Here is a 21,319-nt window from a genome sequence, read left to right on the forward strand (position 1 = left end):
TCCTCAGCTAACTTGGCTGAAGGATAGAGTGAGCATTCAAGTGCCTGCCTCTGGGTGGGTCTCTCAGGGTGCCGCTGCAGCTTGACACTGAATATCCTGTTTGTATTGTTTCTCCCCCTTGCCAGCAGCTCAGCCAGGGCCACTCCAGCATCAGAAATAATTCTGTCATTGCAGTTCATCTGATACTGAATTCACATGTCAACACATCATTTATCTAAAATGACAGTAAAGAACTGTAACCATAGGGAGAGAAATTATCTTTAAAAGAAGTGATTTTACCTACAACCACACACATTAAAAATGGATTAGTCATAACTGCAGGTTTTTTCAGGGCTCTGTTCCAAATCTGATTCTGTTGAATGGCTTCACTCTGCATGTCTGCATCTTAGTGCTTTCAGCTTGTTTTCAAGTTCAGCCTTAGCTTTCATTTTCCACAGCTTGTAAAGCTTGTTTCAGGAAGAATGAAGAACCTCCTTGCAGTTGTTTCGTTTTCCAGCCCAGAGCTGTGGAGACGTGTTGTGAGACTCACGAGATGGTCTGAGTTGAAGAGCTGAAAACAAACCCATACAGTGAAGCAGAGGGGGCAGATCTGCTGAGCCCCTGGAGTCAGCTGTTCTCTCCTTTCAGTCCTGTTTCCCTTAACATACTGTTCCACTCTTTTCACGCTCACATCATGCTGCTTCCATTCAAGGGAAACAGTAGGAAACTTCATTTTTGTATTCTGGAGACCAGCGGGTACTCAGCTTCTGCTGCAGAAAAAACGGTCATGGTTCAGCTCCTGTTCCCTTTGGACACTAGAATAACAACAGGGACAGACTTGCTGGAGGAGGTGCATCAACACCACGAGATCTGTTCACCTTACTTCTTTCCATTTCAGCCCCACTATGGTTTGTAGCAGTTGTAAAAATTAATACATGTTGAGGAGCTAATGATACCACTCCATCCCCTATAAGGCTTGTTAGATACCCATCTTAAAAGCACTGTATTAGAGCTAAATATTGTAATTATGATTACTAGTGTACATGAGTCCCAGCTTGAAACCAAAGTAAACTGCTTCTTTGCAAATCACTGCTGACAGCAGGCTTTGCCCCAGTACAAATCTCCTTTCTAGCTGGCCAAAAGCTGTGAAGGCAGAAAAAACTCCTGGCTAAAGTCTAAAAGTATATTGCATGAATCTGTCAGCTGGTGCTCGTGAATAGATTCACACACTTCTTGTGTCTGCTAAAATCTTTTTTTTGTGTGAAGCTGCATAGCTACCTGAGGAGTCAAATGCATTTTATCTGTCCATTGCCAAGTGTACTTTTCAGACCGTTTACATAGTTCTTCACTACACAAATGCTTTTAACCCCTCTGCTAAAGGCAACCAAACACGATTCATCAATATCTACATCTAAGAAATGTGATTTTCAATAATTCAGGGGGATTTGCACTATCCAGTCCCTGAGGGCACTTTCTTAAATCTCACCTATTACATTTAGCTATAAATAAAGCAGAAGCAGGAAACTGGAAGAGACTGGGTGGGACAAGGAATAAAAGGAAGGAAGGAAAGATAAAGTCATTCCAGAAAACCTAAATTAATTCTTCACAACACTATACAAAAACTGGTTTCTACAATATCTCAGATACTCCTTCTTCAGGTAGTAGAGAGTTCCTTAAAAGAGTTCCACTAAAAAGCAAGAAGTGCCTTGCTCATCCAAACGGTAAGATTATGGAAGCCTTTGTAAACATATTCCTCTTGTCAGTGCTTGGTATGTTTAGGGGTAGAGAGACAGGATATTTCTCACCAGGAAGTTACCTTCTTGCCTCTATTGGGTGATGAGATTTCCTGTAAGACAATGCCATTTGCTTTGCTGCCTACAAAAAACATTTACCCTGCAGCCTGTGGAGAGTGTTTCTGTTCGTATGGCAGATAGGACAGAAGCCTCTTACTATTATCGTGAGATCCAACTATATTAGGTGCCTAATCCCAAACCATTAGCATCAGTGAGAAAAAGAGTGTTCTTCCCTTCCAAACGAAGGAGCTGGGTTTCATAGACTCACACACATTCCTCATTCATGCAACAACTGCAAAGGAATTTCTTCTAGCTACTGTAACTCCAGTTTTCATACAACTCCTTCTGTGCTTATGTACCATACAGTGGTGGAGCCTTGTGATTAAATTTTGTCCTGATTTCCCATATTTAGTCATTATTTACAAAAGATTCGTGAACAGTAAGTTTTAGCTCATACTAAGCTTTCCTTGGTAATATATTCCTATGGTACTTCTAACAAAATATGAGAAAGATGGTTTTTTATCCTGAATAAAACATATACATAAAATTAAAGATTTGGTGGCAACGTAACAAACTTTACATACCCTTCTATCAAAGTCTCTAAGTATATATGTAACAATCATGGCTCGAAGGTACAACAAAGAGGGAAACAAAATCAGGGTGGCAAAGGATGTTTTCCAACTACATCTGAGATTTTGGATGTCATTCCCCAACAGCTGTAAACCACAAGGGACATCTTCAAGTTCAACAAGCCAGGGAGTCACTCTTAGTTCGGCTGCATGTGTATGTTCCACCAGAACAATACAGCTGTTTCTCTTTGAGGGAAAACACCGCATTTGCTGTTTGAATAGTGAGCGAGCTGTAAACACAGGACTGCCTTTAAAACAAGTTTACCAGGAAAAGCATAAAAGCATTTTCAGTTAAAAAGACAAAATAACCAAACACTCCTACTGTAACATCTCTGCGGAAGTCATTGCAGTTTTCTGTCAAACTCTATTTTTAGGCTACCTGGCAACACCATGGTCAACCCAAAAAGCCAGGTTCGATGTCACAGCATGACCACTTACCAAAACAGTAGTTTCTGTTCCAAAATGTCTCTGTTCTGTAACATAGAGGTTCCAGACATGCTTCAGGATACACATATGATGCATTCTGTAACGCGATCAAATAACTAGTAAATACGTGTCATATGAAATTCCAAGTTATCCAAAGGCAGATCTTGAGGCTATTTGCTCTCCACTTCAATTTCTTTCTTTGCCTTGTCTCCCTGCACCTCCTGGTGCCCCATAAGGAAAGACTCATTCACTGCTTTTCTTGTTCTCAGTTAGACAAGTTTGCTGTTCTTCTCCCTGCAACTTTTCTTGAAGTGACAATGAATGAGAAACATTTGCAGACTGGGACTTTCAGGCCAAATAACTTCTAGAAAAAGATGCACCCATTCTTTCACTAAGCTGGAATGTACGATCTTGTCCTTTAAGTAGTCTCAAGAGAGATGCTGTCAGGGAAGTCTGTAAAAACTAATTTTAGGACCAGTGCACCTCACCGCCAGTTATGTCGAGCTGCTATGTCCAGTGTTACCCTTACATATTGGAAAATTCAAATTCCCTTCAAACTTCCTTCAGGACAACTGGACTATAGAGCATAGGTAACTCAACTGTAAAGCATTCTCTTCTTTCTTAGTCACCTGGGATTACAATCAGTTCCGCCATTACTTTTGGTATGTTTTCATTAGTTAGCTCAGCGTAAATTTACAGAAGCACTTCCTTGAAATGAATCTGAAAGCAATAATGACATCTAATAAAAGATATTACTTTTTCCTACAGATTTTTCTTCCATTAGTAGGGGAAAATGATGCCAACTGACTTCATCAGGCTGTGAGGATTAAACCATTATTTATAATATGCGCCAAAAATGAGAAAGTGTAATTTAAATGTTGGTCATATGAGCAGTGAGTCAATATTCAGCATATTAATTGAATACATTTGAAGTACTGGAATTTTTCTGAAGCCTGCCAAGCTTGAGCCATAACAGTTTCTTTTATAACTGGAGATCAGTGTGAATGAAAGACCTTCCTTAGATCCAGAAGCTGAAGCTCAGAGTCATATGCACATTACCTCCATTCCGCTGAATGTCAGCCTACAGGAAAAAAATCAGAGATGAATGAGCAAGATGAAGGAGTCACGATTACCTTTTGGGTCAGAATACAAGGAATATGAGACCACTGGTGGCATACTGCAATCTAAAAATTAATCCGAAACCTTGCCAGTCCAACAGACTGATCCATCAGTTTGTCTCTTTCTACAGGCAAACCCAGGAGACAGACACTGAGCTCTGAAAGTTCATGTAGGTTAGACATCTAAATATTGTTGGTGTCCCCTACGTTTGAAAGAGTCCTTTACACTGAATGCCATTTGTATCTAAGACTTCAAACAGCTGTTTCTAGATTCCTAACCCCTTTCAGTGCTTTCAGTGATATCAGCCACTGTTAACACAAAATAGTTTGCCAGGAAACACGAGCCTCCAAAGATAAATGTATATATGCAGATACCAGCACTGATCCTGACAAATCTTTTATCTTTTTCTTCCTTCCTCCTCATCTCTGGACATAGAAAACACATCATTAAAAGGAGGTGATAAATTTTGCCTGGGAGATTGCCAGGATATCCAGATCTACTGACTTTCACGCGCTACGAGAGCTGACTAGCTGTGTTTAAGAAATATATGCAACTTATTTTCTGCTTTGGGCACCAGCAATTTTTGATTTTTTTTTTTTTGCTACCTGATTGCACTCTACTTCATTTTGTATGGACTTGCATCTCTCTTTGCTATATTATACACTTGAAGAACACATTTCTACAGAGAAATAAGCTGGAAGCTGGCAGCGCCCAGCATGCGGTCAGATAGTAACTTCTCGGTGCACTTCTGGAAACCACATGCTCCACTCGGGCAGGCCCAAAACGCCGCCACTCACCTCCTCCGTCCCAGGACTCCTGTCCAGCTGCCACCCGCAAGTGCAGGCAGGGCAGGAGCTTTCGGCAGGGGCCAGGACTTCGTTTCGCCTTAAAACCGACCCTCATCACCTCAGAGGACACCTGCCCGCCGCCTGCCCGAGCAGCGTCCTCCCTCCCCGCAGGCACCCACCTGGCGCGCCAGCCCCCGCCCGCTTTCCCGCCTTGCCTAGCGCCCCCTCACCCCCGCTCTCCCCGGGCCTGTTCGTGTTTCGCACTGAAAGCCCAGCCACCGCCCCCCCGGCCGTGCCCCTGCGGGACTTATTCACTACTAAGAGCCGTAATTAAACGAGGAACTACCGGCAGCGGGCAGGAGGCCGGCCGTGCAGCCTGCCCCCGGCAGCCGAGCTCCCGCTAGGCGGGCTGCGCCGCTCGGGGCGCTGAGGCACCGCCAGGCCGCAGCGAGGCCCGACCCTCCAGCCGGGGTCCCGTTCCCCTGGCAACGCCGCTCCCCCTCACGTGACACAGCCGGCCACGCCCACCCGCTCCCGTTGCTATGGCGACAGCCTCTCCCCTCGCATTCCTCCCCCGTCCCCCGCCCATCCATTCATGCCCGCCCTGCGGCCCCCCCCACCTCCACCGCTGCGTCCCCCCTCACGTGACGCGGGCCCGGCGTGCGCTCCCCAGCCGGGCTTCGCCGCCGCTTCCGGGCTGAGGGCGGGGCGAAGGGGGCGCGTGTGTGAGGGCGCGCGCGGGGGGGCGGGGGCGGCCGCCGCGGCGGCGGCGGAGGGGAGAGGCGCTCCCGTCAACATGGCGGCGCGCGGGGCGGGCAGCGCCTGAGCCCGGCGCCCCTCGGTTCGCGGCCCCCTCCTCCCTCCTCGCCCCCGGCCCGGCCCGGCGCGGCGCGGCCATGGAGAGCGAGGAGGAGCAGCACATGACCACGCTGCTCTGCATGGGCTTCTCGGACGCCGCCGCCATCCGCAAGGCCCTGCGCCTGGCCAAGAACGACATCAACGAGGCCGTGGCGCTGCTCACCAACGAGCGGCCCGGCCTCCACTACGGCGGCTACGAGCCCATGGAGAGCGGGCAGGGCCCGCCGGGCGGGCACGGCTCCCCCGCCGGCGGGCAGGGCCCCCGCGGCGGCGACGGGGACGGCGGCGGCGGAGGAGGCGGCTTCGACCCGCCGCCCGCCTACCACGAAGTGGTGGAGACCGAGGTGAGCTGCGGCCTGCCCCGGGCGGGCTGCCCCGGCGCCGGCCTCCCGTCAGTCAGCGCCGGCCTCCCCGCGGGGCGGGTGGGAGCTCCCCGGGAGCCTCCCTGCCGCGGCGGTGCCGGCGGGCAGGCGGCGGTGCCGGCGGGCAGGCGTCGCCCCGGGGCCTGGCTCCCGCGGGAGGTGCCCCAGGGGAGCCCCCGCTCCCCGCCGGCCGGGGCGGCGTGCCGGCGGCTTCCCTCCCCCCCGCCTCGCCGGCTTGCTCCCGGTCGGTGCCGGGGAGCGCGCGCCGCCGCTGTTCGCGGCGATCGCTGCAAGGTGAAGAGCACCCGGGCTTCTCCTTGGCATTCTAGGAATGTGTGGCTACCGTAGGATTTTTTTTTTTTTTCCTCCCCCTCTTGTGCCTTCTCATATAAGCCGAGTGACTAATGACTGTCTAATTTTTTTAACTGTTTGCACAATGTGAAGGAAAGTGCAGTCTGGGTGTTGCTTTGGGTACAGTTTTATTTGGATAAGCTAAGCATAAATTCTGAAATAGGAATGCAGTGATTTCAAATATTTCTAAAGCAAAGCCTTTAACTCATAACTTAAATTATATCTGTGTTCTAAAACGCACCTGAAGTAGATAGAAGTGCTGGAGAACACCAGCCTTTCCCAGTTTCTCTCCTTCCTCCTTGTCTGCCTTTTTCTCTTCTCTCTTCCATCCTCTTCCAGAACTCTGAACTCCTCAGCCAGCAGATAGGCTCATGGTGCTTTCCCTGCTGCCTGGAACAATCTTGTAGTGCTTACCTGTAAAGCCTTCTCCTCCTCTAGGTCTTTTTCCCAAAGCTTCCCACAGTGCTCATATGGAAAGAGCTGATTAGTAGTGCCCAGACGATGGAACTTGTGGGGATGAGAACAGGCGAACAGCCCTGCTGTGCAGTACCAAAGGGCCACCTTGCGTAGTCTCTGTCTCAAGAAGCGGTCAGTGGCAGATACTTAAGCACGCGAATAAAACCAGGGAAACTCATCTACCCTCCCAGGCTTCAGTGAACAGTATCCTGGGGATTTTCTGTGCCAAAAGCGGTATCTTTCTGTGTACATTTGTGTATGTATCTATATATGTATGAAGAATGCACGCACGTAACTTCTTGTATGTAGCTACACTTGCACAGATCACCCGTATCCATAGCCTTGGTATATTGAAGTCCAGTCTTGAAGAATAAAGATACGTGATCCTGTTCACTGAATTAACTGGGTTAGATCCTTAGCTCATATAAGATGATGATGATGTATGCTTGTGGATTAAGGTGATCTGTGGGACGGCATGTGTGCTGTGCAGAGTTGTCACTGTTTAATTTCGCTGATGGAAGCAATAGGGAACTGGTTTCTAACCTTTGCTTTGAAGGGCTGGGAGTGAATGCGAGTTCTGCTTGTTTGCATGCAGATTTCTGTAGCCACCAGGAGGATGGATTTTCCTATCAGATATAGTTATGGTTGGGACAATCTGGGTTGTCAGTATGATATTTCAAGAGAAGCTGTCAGTGAAACACTGTTTCTCAAGTGCTTCAGAGAAGCACTTTTTTTCCTCCTCTTCTTCCTATTAGAAATGACACTTTGACAACTCTGACTAAGAGGATTTTTTCCCCCTATTATTTCAGCTTGTATGTCTGATCAAACTTACTTGCACTTTGTAGTTTCCTTTGCCACTCATGTTCTTGTTTGCTTTGACTTGTGTTCTTGTTAACCCACAGGAGGGAAGCCAAAACATTTCAGTATAGGCAAATGACTGCACAAAGCAGGCATTTCAGAAGGATTGAAGTATCTTGCTACGTGAAACTTTATATAAATTCAGGCCTCAGTTTAGTAATTGGATTCATTTGCATATGAGCATCTGTCAACTCCTGCACATGTATGCAAAACAGTATTTTTGTAAAGTAAGAGTTATACCTGTAAAAATCTTAAGACTTGGGATTGTTGCCTGTGCTTATTTGTCTGATATTGCAGTACAACCTAGCAGCTTTTGACATATATATTATAGAAGGGAGAAAAATGGTATACAATCAGTTCTTGGTTTTTTTATTCCTCAAATGTAATCTAGAACTACATTTAATAAACTACAGCTATTATTTAGATGGTTAATCAGTAAGTAGTTTTCCGTTCAGCACAAGCTCATGGCATATGGAGCTGTACAGAAAGCCATTGCACAAATAGCTATATTATTCATTGTAGTCGTATACATTATGTTGAAATATATTGTACCCCATACTATCTTGTGGTAATTCAGATGTTATTTCGGTTTTTCTTCCTTGGTATCATTTCTCTTTCTAACAGCTCTTAGAGTGTATATTCCTCCTTCTCATCATAATACCAGATTTAACTTTTATTTAGTGGGGAGGTAGTGGCATGTTTGATTTTTGAATTTTATACATCAGCAACGTACATGAACATATAAATCAAAAGAGCACAATTATTAGAAATTTTCTCCTAAACAAAATTTTCTGATCTAGTAATCTTCTTCATGAACAAAAGTTAGGATTAGATTATTTTTTTTTTTTAATTTAAAAATAACAAGAAAGCTTTAGTCATTCTCCAAGACATGTAACAGGTGTGTGCTTTGTATTTACATTCTTTTTTTGGCTGAGTACAGTTTACCATGCATATAAGAATAGATTTATGAATGATCAAACACTTTTTCCCTAATGAGTAATGAATCCATTATGTTTGCATATGCTTATTTGGTTTCTATTACATAATGTTAGAATCTGTTCTGTTCAGTAAGCATGTTGATCAAAGAAAGGCTCGTCTGTTGGTTTTCTTTGAGAACAGCACAGCAACGAGATATTTATCATACCAGTAAAAACATGTTTTCTTTAGATAAGATAGTAAAACCAGTGTGAATCCTCTTTCTGTGGTCCAGACTGCTGGTCTTCAGGGGTGTCTGGAAGTGTTACAGAAGCCTGAATTTGGAATAACTGGCCCAGAAGCAAGACAGCTGCTATGAGATGGCCTGATAGGCACTCTGTGTTTTCTATGCGTGAGATGAAGACATACATAAATTCATTTTCACGAGGGCTAAAACTTCAGCTTCAGCAGGCTAATGTCTTCCAAAGGGCGTACAATTGGTTCAGTTTTAAGTTAATAGCTATGGTGTGACTCTGGTGTTGCTGTTAGCATGACCATGCTTAACTCATTAAAAGAAAAAGGCCAGACAAACTTGGAAGTGCAAAGGGGGCTTCATATTCGTTTGTGCAGTCTTCCTGAAATAGCAGGAAGTCCAGCTCTAGGTTTTACAGTTGGTTTGAAGTTTTGCCCTGTGTGGCACCAAACCACTTTGATAGGCTGAGATCACCTGCGTTTTTACAAGAGGTAACTTTGCCTGTTTGACATAACTTCTATGTTTATGGCTGTTTGCGGAAGTAAATCTAGTAAGTGCATTTTGGCAAGAATCTGGGATTTGTGTGTGTATTCCTTAGGCAGCATACAGATTTTTACAGTGTGATTCTTTGCGGGGGGGGGGGGGGGTTGTACTCATCTTTTCATATGACTGACAGATAAGCTGTTTTATGAACTGCTGCTAAATCCTTATAATTTAACATAAGACTGTAAATGAATGTGATGACAACGTCTGTCAGTGTGTCCATGAATTGCCACGAGTGCCATAAGTGCTGACTTTCACGAGTTGTGGAGGAATGGGATGGAAAAGAGCAGGCCAAATGAATGTGGGGATTGTGACTAGAGAACCTAAAATTGCGGTAAAGGGTAGGAAGCCACTTACACTCAAAATATTGAACATACAACAGTGGTTTGTATAACCTTTACTAAAATAATGATTTGTTTTTAAACAGCTTCTGAGAGTCATTACTATGACCTTTTGGGTAAATTGTGATTAACGGATTATATTACCTTCCAGCTATTCCTGTCTCCTTTAGCATGTGCTCTTTTGATTTTTTTTTTTTGGTTGAACTGGATCAAAAGCTCATATACGCCTGATTTTACTAGATAAGGTTTATAATAAAACTTCTCCAAGATTGTTTTTGAGATGCTGTTTGATTTCAAGAGAAGGGGGTTTTGTAAAAGAAACAGGCCAGCAACTGTAATGAGTAACAGTGCCAGGAACATTCTCACTAGTCATGCTGCGGAACTCTTGTGTTCAAAACCCTATCTCTCCTCATTATTAGAGCTCAGTACTGAAAGCAGTTCTGCCACAGATGCGCTGCGTCACGGTGGGTGTGTAACTTAACCTCTGTTTTAGCTTTTAGTGTGTAAAATGAGGATAACAGCGTGTGCTTTATTAGGAATACCATGGATGTTAGGCTTGTGAAGTTCTTTGATCCTTGAATGGAAGGAGCTGTATTTATTTAAAGACAAAAAAGGTGTTTAGCCTTCAAACAAATGAGGTGGATTTCACACTACAATTTTATAAATTTAAAGTCAGTCTCCTGTCTTGTAAGTAGTGTTGAGCTTTGCAAAAGTGAATATTTCCAGCATTCTCATGTGGAAGTTTTACAGTGTGGCTTGTCTAGGAATTGGCATTGTAAAACAATTAAGCAATTAAATAAAGCTCTGTGGTGGATTCTGGCATTGAGTCCCTGGCTGGATGCCATCAGAATGTCAAGTGGAATTAGTATTTTAGCATTCCTGGTTTTCCGCATCACTCTTTTCAAAACTTAGTGGTCCTGGCGTAGAACCTCTTTTTAGGTTCTGGTTATGTTAATGCTTTCTTGAATTTTGAAAGAAAATATCCTGGTTTTCATTCTTGATATAACACAGACTAATAGAGATGCTACATAAAGTTAGGGAAAATAGGGGTAATACTGAGAGGAGCAGTTGGTTAATTTTAAATGTAAGCTTTGTTTCGAATAACTTATAAACTCATTATCATGTAATGTGGTGGTTAGAGTAATCCTCGGATTGAGACAAGCACTTTATAATTACTGGTTCATCGGCGAAGGTGATGCCTGTGGGGGTCAGTGGAGGTAGGAGACAACTCTCTATAGCCAACTTCTCAGCTGGGCAGGAAGTGCCTAGTGTTCTCTGGAGGCATTTTCTGGTCATCTTCCCAGTTTACAGTGCTATTCTGTGGCAGCTGTTTAATAAGGAAGTGAAATACTGTGGAAGAATGAGAATAAAAACAAATTAGCCAGTGTTAGAAGTTAATTCCAGCAAATCATTTGGATTGCTTTTGGATTAAGGAACAGTAGCTCTTTGTATGAGGAGGGCAAAGATGGAAAGGAAGTGCCTGTTTCTTTTGTAAGCTCTTATTTTGAAAAAAACACATATTTGTGCTGCCATAGGAATAGTCTTTGGTATGTATGTTTCAGTTATGCTTCATGGGCCAAATTAAAATTAATTAAAAAGCCAGTGTGCTCAGTGTTTCTTGCCACTTGATCTCTTCCTGCTCACTACTTTACAGCAGTTCTGGCTTCTCTTGTTCTGATGCCCAGCAGAGCAGTCTTGAGAGGCATTTAAAGATTTTTGCTATTAGTTAATCACAATTTTGTGATTATACATTGTAGAACTTGATTTCAAACTCGTTGTCAGCTGCTTAGTCAGTTCTAGTTTCTGTCTCGCTATACATCAGTATGTATCCACAGAACAGAAGTACAGATGACTGTTTAGCAGTGTTATTGAATTAATTCTTCCTTCCAGAGCCTGACCTTTGGTCACTAAAATGTTATAATAAATACTTTATCTAGTGTTTCTGCAGCACTTATCTATTAATGCCTGGTGTTTTGGCAAAGGGAGACAGAAGCATTGACTTAATTTTAGGTACTGAAATGCTAAGCATTTGTGATTCATTGTTTTACTGTACTAAAGCACAATGTTTATCTGATACCACACAAAGTTATTTTGAGTTATTTGGAAATAAGCATAGGGTTTTGTGCTTAAGAAAGCTCGAGGGTTGGGAGGAATAATGGTTTCAACTCAGAGTCTGGCTGTTTGTAGTTATGCTAATGGAGTAAGTTTTTTAAATATATCCACAGACAGTACTGAAAACACATGCAAACATGCAAGATGAGTGTGTTTTCCTTGGTTCCTTATGAATGGCATTCTTAACAGTGCTTTCCATGACCTCTCCCTGGCCTGCAACTAGTTATCAGACTTTAAAATTCATTGCCAAAAGTGGTTGTAACAAATCTGTCTCAGATTCCACTAAATACTATGGTAATAATAGTATAAAAGGGCAAAGGTGTTCCTCTTTCTTAAGTCAAATGACTCTTTCAATTCAAATGTGATTTTTATAGAGCCTCGATTATTTTGTTTTGCTGTAATGCTTAGTGCTGTGTTTATCTCTGAACAACTAGGCAAGTACATTGGGGAATATTGCTTAGTAACATCGTATCATCACCCTGGAAGTCAGGGAGACCAGTACAAGCAATGTTTTTACAAAATCCTAGTTATTTTCTAGCTTTGCTGAATTTATTTTTATTTTTCAAATTCATATTGTGTTCTTATTCCCAGTCTTATACAGTTCTTGGTTGTGAGAGATGAGGGGAAGGGAGGGGCATGGGGTTTTTGTGGTTGACTTGTTATAATCCCTTACAATTACTAGGAAGTGTTTGGTCTAACCATGCATTCTTGATAATGCACTTGTACTACTCTCAGTTAAGGTCAGTGTCCAAAACTTCCTGTGAGAACATCCACTAAATAGATCAGAATTTTCTTAGGACGTCTTTATGGTGAGGTGAGAGTCCAAATCAGCTTCAGTTAGGTGGAGTCTGTAACATAGGATTTGTTTTCCTTTAGTGATAGACTGGTATCATTCCTTTTTATTAACATGATGAAATACTAATATTTTTTCTTATGACAAGACTACATTTGCTTGTATGAAGTACTGCATAGGAAAAATTTGAACTAGAGAGCTTAATTTCTATGCAAAAAGAATAAAACATCCATATATCTCCCCAATGAGCTTACTTTCTCTTAGCAGAACATAAATAACAAAAAGCATTCCTATCTATCGCTGTACTCAAAAAATTTTGCATACGGATATTTTCTTGTGGATGAAAATGCAAGGGCAAGATGCTGTATCTGTTTAGGACTTAAAACAGTTAAAAGCTGTTACTATACCTTGCAAATAAATGTCTGTTCATCAGTAAAACATTTAGGAAATCATAGTGGGTTTTCTTATTGCCAAATAAGAAACATAATGTGGAAATTCCATATATGACACCATTTTCTGAGACTTACTAATATTGTCATATTCGTAAAAGGATACCAAGTTTGCTCTTAGCAATGTGGGTTGAATGAGTTTGATCTGATGGCAAGAACAGGCAGCTGGGAAATACTCTTCAATTTTGTTCCTATATCTGCCACTTAACATGAGTTTAAAGAAGTTCTTTAAGCTCCTGGAGCACCAGTTTATAAAAAGCAAGTAGATTACAAGTATGAAAATGTAACATTTTTTTTAAACATTCAGTACCTCATGCTTAGTGTGTTCAAGTGTAAGTGCAAAGTGGTAGCTTTGATTTATTTGAAAGCCTTTTAGTTCTTACCACTGTGATTCAGTTCTAGGTAACAGAATATCCTCCTTTTGGGAGTTAATTAAAAGAAAAAAGAATTGACATCCAGGTGTGAAAGTAAAAGCTTCTTTTATCACTAGTCTGGCAGATAGACGGACTGTGAAGTCCTGACTTCAGGATTCATAGCTTCTCCCACAAATTGATAGACATAATAGATCAGTGAGCAGAGAAATGCTCTGTCTGTTTTCACGGGTATGTGATGTATTTCTCTTACATTGCCTCTACCTGAGCATCTTGCAGTACTTTGCAAACAGGAGTGAATGGTGTGTCAGCATGCTGTGGCAGAGGGAGGTATCACTGTTGACACTTTACAGCTGGGGAAGCTGAAGCATTGAAAAACTGTTTTCCTTGTTATTGCTTAGTATGTGTGTGATAAAAACTGAAAGGTGGACCTAGAGTTTTTGGCTTCTAATTCTGGCTTTAAACATTTTTTCATTACTGCTTTTCAGAGCAATTAAATTTGGTCCTGTTTGTAGGTACCTAGTAACAAAATACGTTTTGTTTTTTTTTTTTAACAATACAGTGAAGCATCAAAAATCTGTTTTCTTGGCTATAAAATGGTGGTCACTTTGTGAAAATTGCTTACTAGAGAGGCATGAGGGTGAAGGAAACTGCTTGGTCTGCTGGTATCTTAGAAAGTCTGAGACTGTTGCTTGTTGAAAGAAGCATGACTTTGGGGTTCTGTTTCATAAGTTATACTAGATTCAAGAGCCCATAATGTGACTTAGCTCTGGTGATAATAAATTCTGTTGGTAGCCTTCTATCAAAATCAAATCAACAAATTAAATTATAACTTGACTGTAATTTCATTACTAAGACTGCCAATTACCATCAAAACACTTTCTTAAACTCCTTGTTATTTTATGCAAAGTGACCAGTGTGGTAAACATCAGTGGCTTTAGTTAAACAGTGTTTGATGAGTTAATTAGCAGAATACTGCAGGAATACATTTTGAAGCTTTGAACTGGGACCTTTTGGCAATCAAAGTTAATTTCTATTTCACTTTTTGTGTGAGGGCTAATCTTTGTTCTGTGTTAGTCTTCCATGGAAGGTTTTGTGCTACAGACTTATGCAATGCTTTGTTGATCAGATATTTAACAATTTTTGTTTATTCAGCCTTGCAAACAACTCTGGGAGGTGCCAGGTCCCCAGAGTGAGAATCTTGAACCAGTGCTTGAGACTGTTCATGTGAGGACATTTCTCTTGGGAGCCTGTGTGTGTATGTTTGGATGTAACTGCATTTTCACACTGTGAAAACAAGCCAAAAGAGTCAAGTAATGCTGTTAGAATGGGGGGATCTTCAGGGCTTTTGTGTAATAAGAGCTATATGAGAAGGCATGGAAAATGATGTTAAAGGTTTGCCAGCAAATGTTTTCTGGTCTCAAGATTTTAGCTGCAGAAGGGAGAATAGTCACAGGATGTGCGATGTGCACCATGATTTCCTATCTCGGAAAACAGATGATTCTTAGAGACTTCTAAACAGTTTATCTTTGGATGACCCGTTGGCTGCCAGGAATAGTTTCTTTGGTTTTTACTTTTCTATTGGTGGAGAATATCCCTACAAATGCTTAACATGTCAGGTGCCAGTCCAGTATTAAACTCTGTTCAGCCAGAATTGCATAGTCCTGATTTAGGTCATTATCAACTGGCAGACACCATTCTTAAGTCATCTATCTGAGAGGAGGGAGAGAGTTTCCATATATATATATTTTTTAAAAAGTATGTCATTCCCCAGAAGAGAGACCCAGAAAACCACTTTCGGGGAGGCTGACATGGCCTTGTGTACTATTTATTTTCATGTATAGCATACTGTTTCTTTCTTTAAAAGCTTTAATTTCACCTGTGGACCCATGTCAGTAGAGTCTGTAGTGACAGTTCCTAGCTCCTCAGTTACAAAGTGTTAATTGTGGCTACCTGTTCAGAGCTGTGATGTGTTGCATTTGTGAATGTCGACAGAGCAAGTAAGATCTTCAGCCCGTGTTGGTTAGTGAGCCAACTTAACGTTATGCAAGAGCTGAGCTGACATTGCACCATGCTACAGCAGCTGCTAGCTGCTGTTAATAAATCCCTCGCTTTAAAGAGCCATACACAAATTGATTTAAAAGTTGGATGGTGAACAGTTTGGGTTTGGTTTTTTTGTTGGTTTTTTTTTGTTTTGTTTTTTTGTATGGAAAGACACTAATTATGAAAGAGCAGCAAATGTCTCTAAAGAGACTGTTACTCATAACTAGATATGTTGTAAGAAACGAGACTCAGTCTGCGGTAATAAAAACTGAACATAGCAGTAATCTCCAAAAAATGCAGGGTATTAAATTTATTAATAGTTCGAAGGGAAATTTGAGTTCTAAGTACCTGGGCATTTATTTGAGACTGTTGCAGGTTTCACAGTAGCTGTGAAGCTACTTGTATGTGATAGGTTCTAAAATTAAGAAATAAATAAACTTGATAATTTCTGGGCAGGGTTTTAGTAGCAGAAAACTGACAAGCAAGACGACTTGTTGTCTCTAATTAGTGGAATGTGCCAAAGATGTGCTCCTTCAATGCAAATAGTTCCCATTGTTATTAGGGCAATATTCCCAGTGCTGCACCCATTGTTATTTCTTGTGTTTAAAAAGAAAAAAAAATTAAAAAATCTTTTCACTACATTGTTGGTAGACTCAATCCAGCAATAGGCCAGACGTATCCTTAGTGCAATTTATAATAACGCCTTTATTTGTGTGAGCTGAGTGTACAGTGAAGAACATGTGTAGAAAGAGATAAATAAAGAGCAACGTTGCTTACATGCAGATGGGGAAGCAGAACAACAGGTGGAGTTTTTCAGCAGCAGTTGAAGGTGTGCACTGCTATTAGACTACACCTCTTAATCTAGTGTTAGCAATGGATATTTTTATTTAATGTGGATGCTTTCCTCTGGGGAATGGCGCAACTGTAGCTCAGCTACTGTAATCATTTGTTGAAATGTTGCTTTCCTTTGCTACAAGTCTAGGCTGAACTGAAATGTGGGACCTCGCAATTGTGTGTTTATATTATACTCAGTCTACCTTTATTAGACTAATTACTGTGTCCTATACTGTTACTGTAAGGGCTTTCTTTATGACTGCACATTTATTTTCTGCAGGAAACGGGTTTGTGTTCTGGATGGGTGTCCTTTACAAAAGCTGTAAACTTAACTGTTGCTTGTTTAATCAATACAACAGGATGATTCCTAGAAAACTTTAGCTTTTAAATGCTTTCAGTGTCTTTTCATTTAGACCTTCAAACATATCTTCTCCAAAACTTGAAGTATTTAAACAGGGCATGATTTGCTAGATATTAATTACATTAGACTTCCATGCACAGTACTGGATGAGACAACTACAGTTTCAGAAGTTGATATTCAGGTCTGTTAAAGTACAACTTCCCATAATGACAAACTTAGGACTAAATGTTTAGTGGAGGGTTGAGGAAGGTGGCACCTTACTTCCCAAACACTGGTGTGTTGTCTTTTTCTGAGCACTATTTTGTGTTCCATTCCTATAAACTTTACTGCTGCTCTCCAGACCCTGTTAGTACGGCCAGCCACTGTGTGCTATTGTCACCTGCACCACTGAACTTTAAAGGGTAAGCTCTATACAATTGCTGTTTCGTTGACTTAATATTTTTGAATCCTTGTGAAAGTGAATATGACACATTTACATTTTAAAAAAACAGGTCTAATCCTGCAAATAGCAAGTGCAGGGGGAGAGTTGGAAGCATGCTTGCCTGCATACATTGATTTCATTCTTTGTATACCATGTCTTCCTGAGTTCACTTCTTTCTTTTGGTTTATTCCTTTCGATTTGTTCCATTCGCTTTCCCGACACTGTTGTTTTTTGTTTTTGTTTTTGTTTTTTAACTCTTGAATGTGTTCCCTGCTTGTCCTTCCTCCCTACATGTCCCTGGCTTCTCTCTCAGGGGGATCTTGTTACCATCACTGCACTTGTGTTTTCTTCTGTCTCTGACAGTTGCTCCTGGTTGCTGCCAGGCCTGATCCAGACATTCTGTCCTTTCTCCTGCTTGAGTTGTCCGCTCGTCTGAAGGCAGGGAACGTTAGTCCATGTGAACCCTTTGACACATTGGGTAGCTGGGGTCTACGTGAGGTTAAAAAATAAACAAAAAAAAATAAATGGGTAACTTGTCTACTCTTTCATTTGGCGCTACTGAGGCAGTTACCTCATATGGCACGTAGCGAAGAACATGGGGCTAATTCTGTGTTCTGCCTGTACACAGAAATAGCTGCTGTTTAGTGGCACTAGCAAGGAAACTTGTAAAGCTGAGCTGCAGACATCTGCTTGCTTTTTCCCTGTTTGCCTTCCAGAACATTTTCCAGTAACTCATTTTGACTTCAGGAGGACAATTGTAGTTTCCTTGTTGGACAACTATATTTGAGATGTAAATTTTCCTTTGGATAGTACAAAAATAATGATCCTGATATACTGGATTTTTTGTTTCTTAATGTGATGGGGTGAGAGGGTGATGAAATTGGCCTCCCTTAGAATAAACTTCCATATTCTACAGGAGTTGTTGAATAGAGGATTAATACGCAGATCTATGAAGATCAGGATTTGTACTCTATAGTCTCACAGGGACTGGAAGTACTTATCACTTGACTCTAGGATCCGATATGCTAAGGAACAAGATTTGCCACTTAAATAGGCAATTAGTTACCAATTAGTCATGTAAGCATAGTAGTTATCACCTACACGAAATACATAAAGGTATGTAATCCCTTTGCTTCGAATTGAAATACTAAATTCTTTGAAAAACACAAGCAGCCTCAGGGTTGTTGAGAATTTGACATGCTTATTATAAGCACAGCTGCTTTTCCTGAAGGTACTAAATCCTTTAAAGTGTCTAGGAGAGAGAGAAAAATTGTTTCACTTGAACTTCCTTTTTATTCACAGAAAAATGATGAAAATGGGAATTGCTCTGGTGAAGGTATTGAGTTTCCAACAACTAACTTGTATGAACTGGAGAGCAGAGTTTTAACAGATCACTGGTCCATACCCTATAAGCGGGAAGAGTCTCTAGGCAAGTGCCTAATTGCATCCACCTACCTAGCAAGACTAGGTAAGTTCTCTTTCTACACATATAAAGATTATCTGTTCAAAGGATATCATAGACAGTATGGTGGGCAGTTATGTCTTTCGTATTAATCTTGCAGCTGTTTACTTAGCACCCTGCAGAATGATGCAGATAAACACATCTCTGTGAAAGTGGTTAACAGTGAACTGTTCTACCCAATGCTGTAAAAAGAATGTCAGTCTCTCTTTTTTTTTTTTCTCCCCTCTAAAGTAATTTGTTTACTTAAGCTTTTTTAAAAAGTGGAGCACATGTTTCTTTATGTTCTAATGATTGTAGGAATTACTGTTTTTCAGAGCTGAATTACTGAGTCTTTTTTTCATTGTGCTGGTTATTTTCCATTCGTAAAAACAAGCTGTCATCTAAATCCATGCTGTACCACGCTTGTATAACTGGTTGTTTTTCCCTAGTGAAATGCTTATACTGCATTAGATCTGAATTTGACTTTTCTGTATTCAGTACTTTGGCTGGGGTTACAAGTGTTATGGAGGTATCATGCCCAACAACTAGTATATAATAAGAGTGCAAGATAGTTTTTTTCCATCATGCCTGATGGCAGACTAAAAGGAGGTTATAATCTGTTGGAAGAATGGAAGCTGTTAGGTGGTTCTGGTTTGCTGCTTTGTTTCTAACCTGTGGTAAAAGGGTGTACTTAGATTTGGTTTTGGGTGGAGGCTGTGAAGCAACAGAAATGATGCAAAGTTAGTATAAATTATAAACTTTGAAGGGAGAAATACTTATGATGCTAATAATGCTTGAAGAATTTGTAAAAGATGGAACATTGGGAAACTTCTTATTTCTAAAAGGCAAGTTCTTTTGACTCACACTTTTTGTGGCTGAAAAAGCATGCTAGCTATGAATGAACAGTAGCACATTTATTACTGCTGGTTTTGGTTGATGTTCCCAAAACCTTGCGATGAGCTCCCTGAGGTAATCTTAAAAAGTATTTTTTTAAAAAAAAATACTTTAAAAAAGCACTCTCCTTTCTGTAAAGGTCTTTCTGATTCTGATGAGAATTGCAAGAGATTTATGGACAGATGCATGCCTGAAGCATTTAAAAAGGTAAGTAGGTACAGTAGACCAATTCAATGTTTGTTTGCATTGTTCATGGTGGAAATAGCATCTTGTAATCCAGACTTCAGAAACTATGGTAACTAGTGAGTATGTTCTTAGATTAAAATCACAGGTTACTTTCCTAGATTAAAATCATACATAGGCTTAGATTAAAATCATACAAAGTCCCAGTTCTGCAATCCTAGCCAATTCTGGCACATAGCTTTTCTCTGCCCCCCCCCCCCTTTTTTTTTTTTCTTTCTTATATGAAGAGCTCTGTAGTAATTAGTGGAGCCTAAAGACAGGTTTAAAGATCCTTGGATACAGCCATTAATGGCAAGTTCGGAATCAGATTTCCTTTAACTCTATTCTTTCTGCTCCTTCTTTAGAGAGTTGCTAAATTCTTTCTTACCGCTTTGCGTGATCTGTTTAGAATTTGTATAAAAACATATATATACCTTTTAAAAAGTTACTCAGCCCTAATCTTAAAATACTGAGAATATAAGTATATTTAAGGAAGATAGAAATTTAAGGGGAAAAAATGTTTTCCATTTGGCTATTAGAGTAATAACTTTACATATAATGCTTTTAAATCACTTGGTATTTTTTGCATATTAAATAAACAGTGTAGATTGCTCCTCCAGAAAGATAATCTGTAGAAATCTAAGTTCAGAATGGGCTGAATTACAATTTGCTGAAATATTTGCAAGAAACTGTCTTGTTTCTTAAAATGGTACAAAAAGTAATTGTATTTAAAGTATTAAGCTTTTTAACTGCTTATGTTCAGACACAGCTAGCAGAAATTTGCAGATGGAAGGTTAATATCCATTATAAACAACCACATTAGACCAGATTTAAAGAACATGTTTCAGTAGGTGGGAAAGCAGCATTAAATACCTCTCTTTTCATGGCACATGCTTTGTTTTCCAATAGAAACTGCTCAAAAAGTGTGAATTGGTAAACGGTTATTACAGCTGAATCAGTGCAGCTTTGTGGCACACCTACTTGAAGATTTAATAGTTGTCTTTAATCTCCAAAGAAATTATTTGCATATTAGTTGTTCTTCGCAAAGGTTACAGTCTTTACTAATGCGTGGAAATGGAAAACAGTTTGCTTTGCTACATTTTATTTTCTGTCATAAACTGTGATTTAAGGTGTTCCTCAACAAAATTACAAAGTTAATTAACTCTTAAGCCATTAGTGTAGAAAGAATATCTGAAGAACACACCACACAGTGTTTAGTACACTCTAAGGAAACATTTGCTCTGAAAACAGTCTCAGCGGTTGATAAATTTCTCCTGTTTTGTGATTGTGCTCAAACTTCAAAAAATTACTTTTTTTTTTTTTTAGCTGTTGACATCCAGTGCTGTTCACAAATGGGGAACTGAAATCCATGAAGGAATATACAACATGCTTATGCTGCTAGTGGACCTGGTTGCAGAAAGAGTGAAACAAGACCCTATTCCTGTGGGCCTGCTTGGTGTACTCACAATGGTATTTGATTCTTTGATGCCGTTTCAAATATTTGGGTATTTGGTGTTTCATATTTATGCTGCTGCTGCTTTTTCTAACTATGTTTTAAGTTGTAGTATATTGTCTTACAATCTGCAGGCATTGCTTGGTGCAGATTTTTAACATCCAGTATGCAATTCATAAAGGGGTGAGTGCTGTTCAAAACTTTGAAAATTAGCAGTCTCAAAAAAAAAATTCACATATGCTGTCTGCTGTCAC

The 21,319-nt window shown here is 40.8% G+C and overlaps 2 protein-coding genes across 9 annotated transcripts in view; one reads left to right on the forward strand and one right to left on the reverse strand.

Annotated features, from left to right (window-relative positions):
* LOC148052091 (uncharacterized) overlaps positions 1-5,229 on the reverse strand; it is a 351,328-nt gene extending 346,099 nt beyond the window's left edge. Inside the window, exons 1-3 of the mRNA XM_087733536.1 lie at positions 5,081-5,229; positions 3,887-3,908; positions 2,840-2,924 (exon numbers count right to left, since the gene is read on the reverse strand). Coding sequence (XP_087589662.1) covers positions 2,840-2,924; positions 3,887-3,892 — 91 coding nt within the window. The 5' untranslated portion in view covers positions 3,893-3,908; positions 5,081-5,229. The remainder of the gene's footprint in view (positions 1-2,839; positions 2,925-3,886; positions 3,909-5,080) is intronic.
* Positions 5,230-5,479: 250 nt separating this feature from the next.
* Positions 5,480-21,319, forward strand: part of USP24 (ubiquitin specific peptidase 24) — a 67,673-nt gene continuing 51,833 nt past the window's right edge. For 5 of the 8 annotated variants that reach the window (XM_087730772.1, XM_087730777.1, XM_087730775.1 and 2 more), the window contains exons 1-4: positions 5,481-5,936; positions 18,358-18,523; positions 19,530-19,597; positions 20,939-21,082. In XM_087730772.1, coding sequence (XP_087586898.1) covers positions 5,631-5,936; positions 18,358-18,523; positions 19,530-19,597; positions 20,939-21,082 — 684 coding nt within the window. In that variant the 5' untranslated portion in view covers positions 5,481-5,630. Of the gene's footprint in view, positions 5,937-18,357; positions 18,524-19,529; positions 19,598-20,938; positions 21,083-21,319 lie in introns of all 8 variants that reach the window. The other 3 variants (XR_015698661.1, XR_015698662.1, XR_015698663.1) reach the window with 1 other exon arrangement.

The sequence above is a fragment of the Nipponia nippon genome, unplaced genomic scaffold (assembly GCF_047370975.1).
Source record: "Nipponia nippon isolate SJK-2023a ecotype South Korea unplaced genomic scaffold, ASM4737097v1 scaffold_5, whole genome shotgun sequence".
In the NCBI taxonomy this organism is placed as follows: Eukaryota; Metazoa; Chordata; class Aves; order Pelecaniformes; family Threskiornithidae; genus Nipponia; species Nipponia nippon.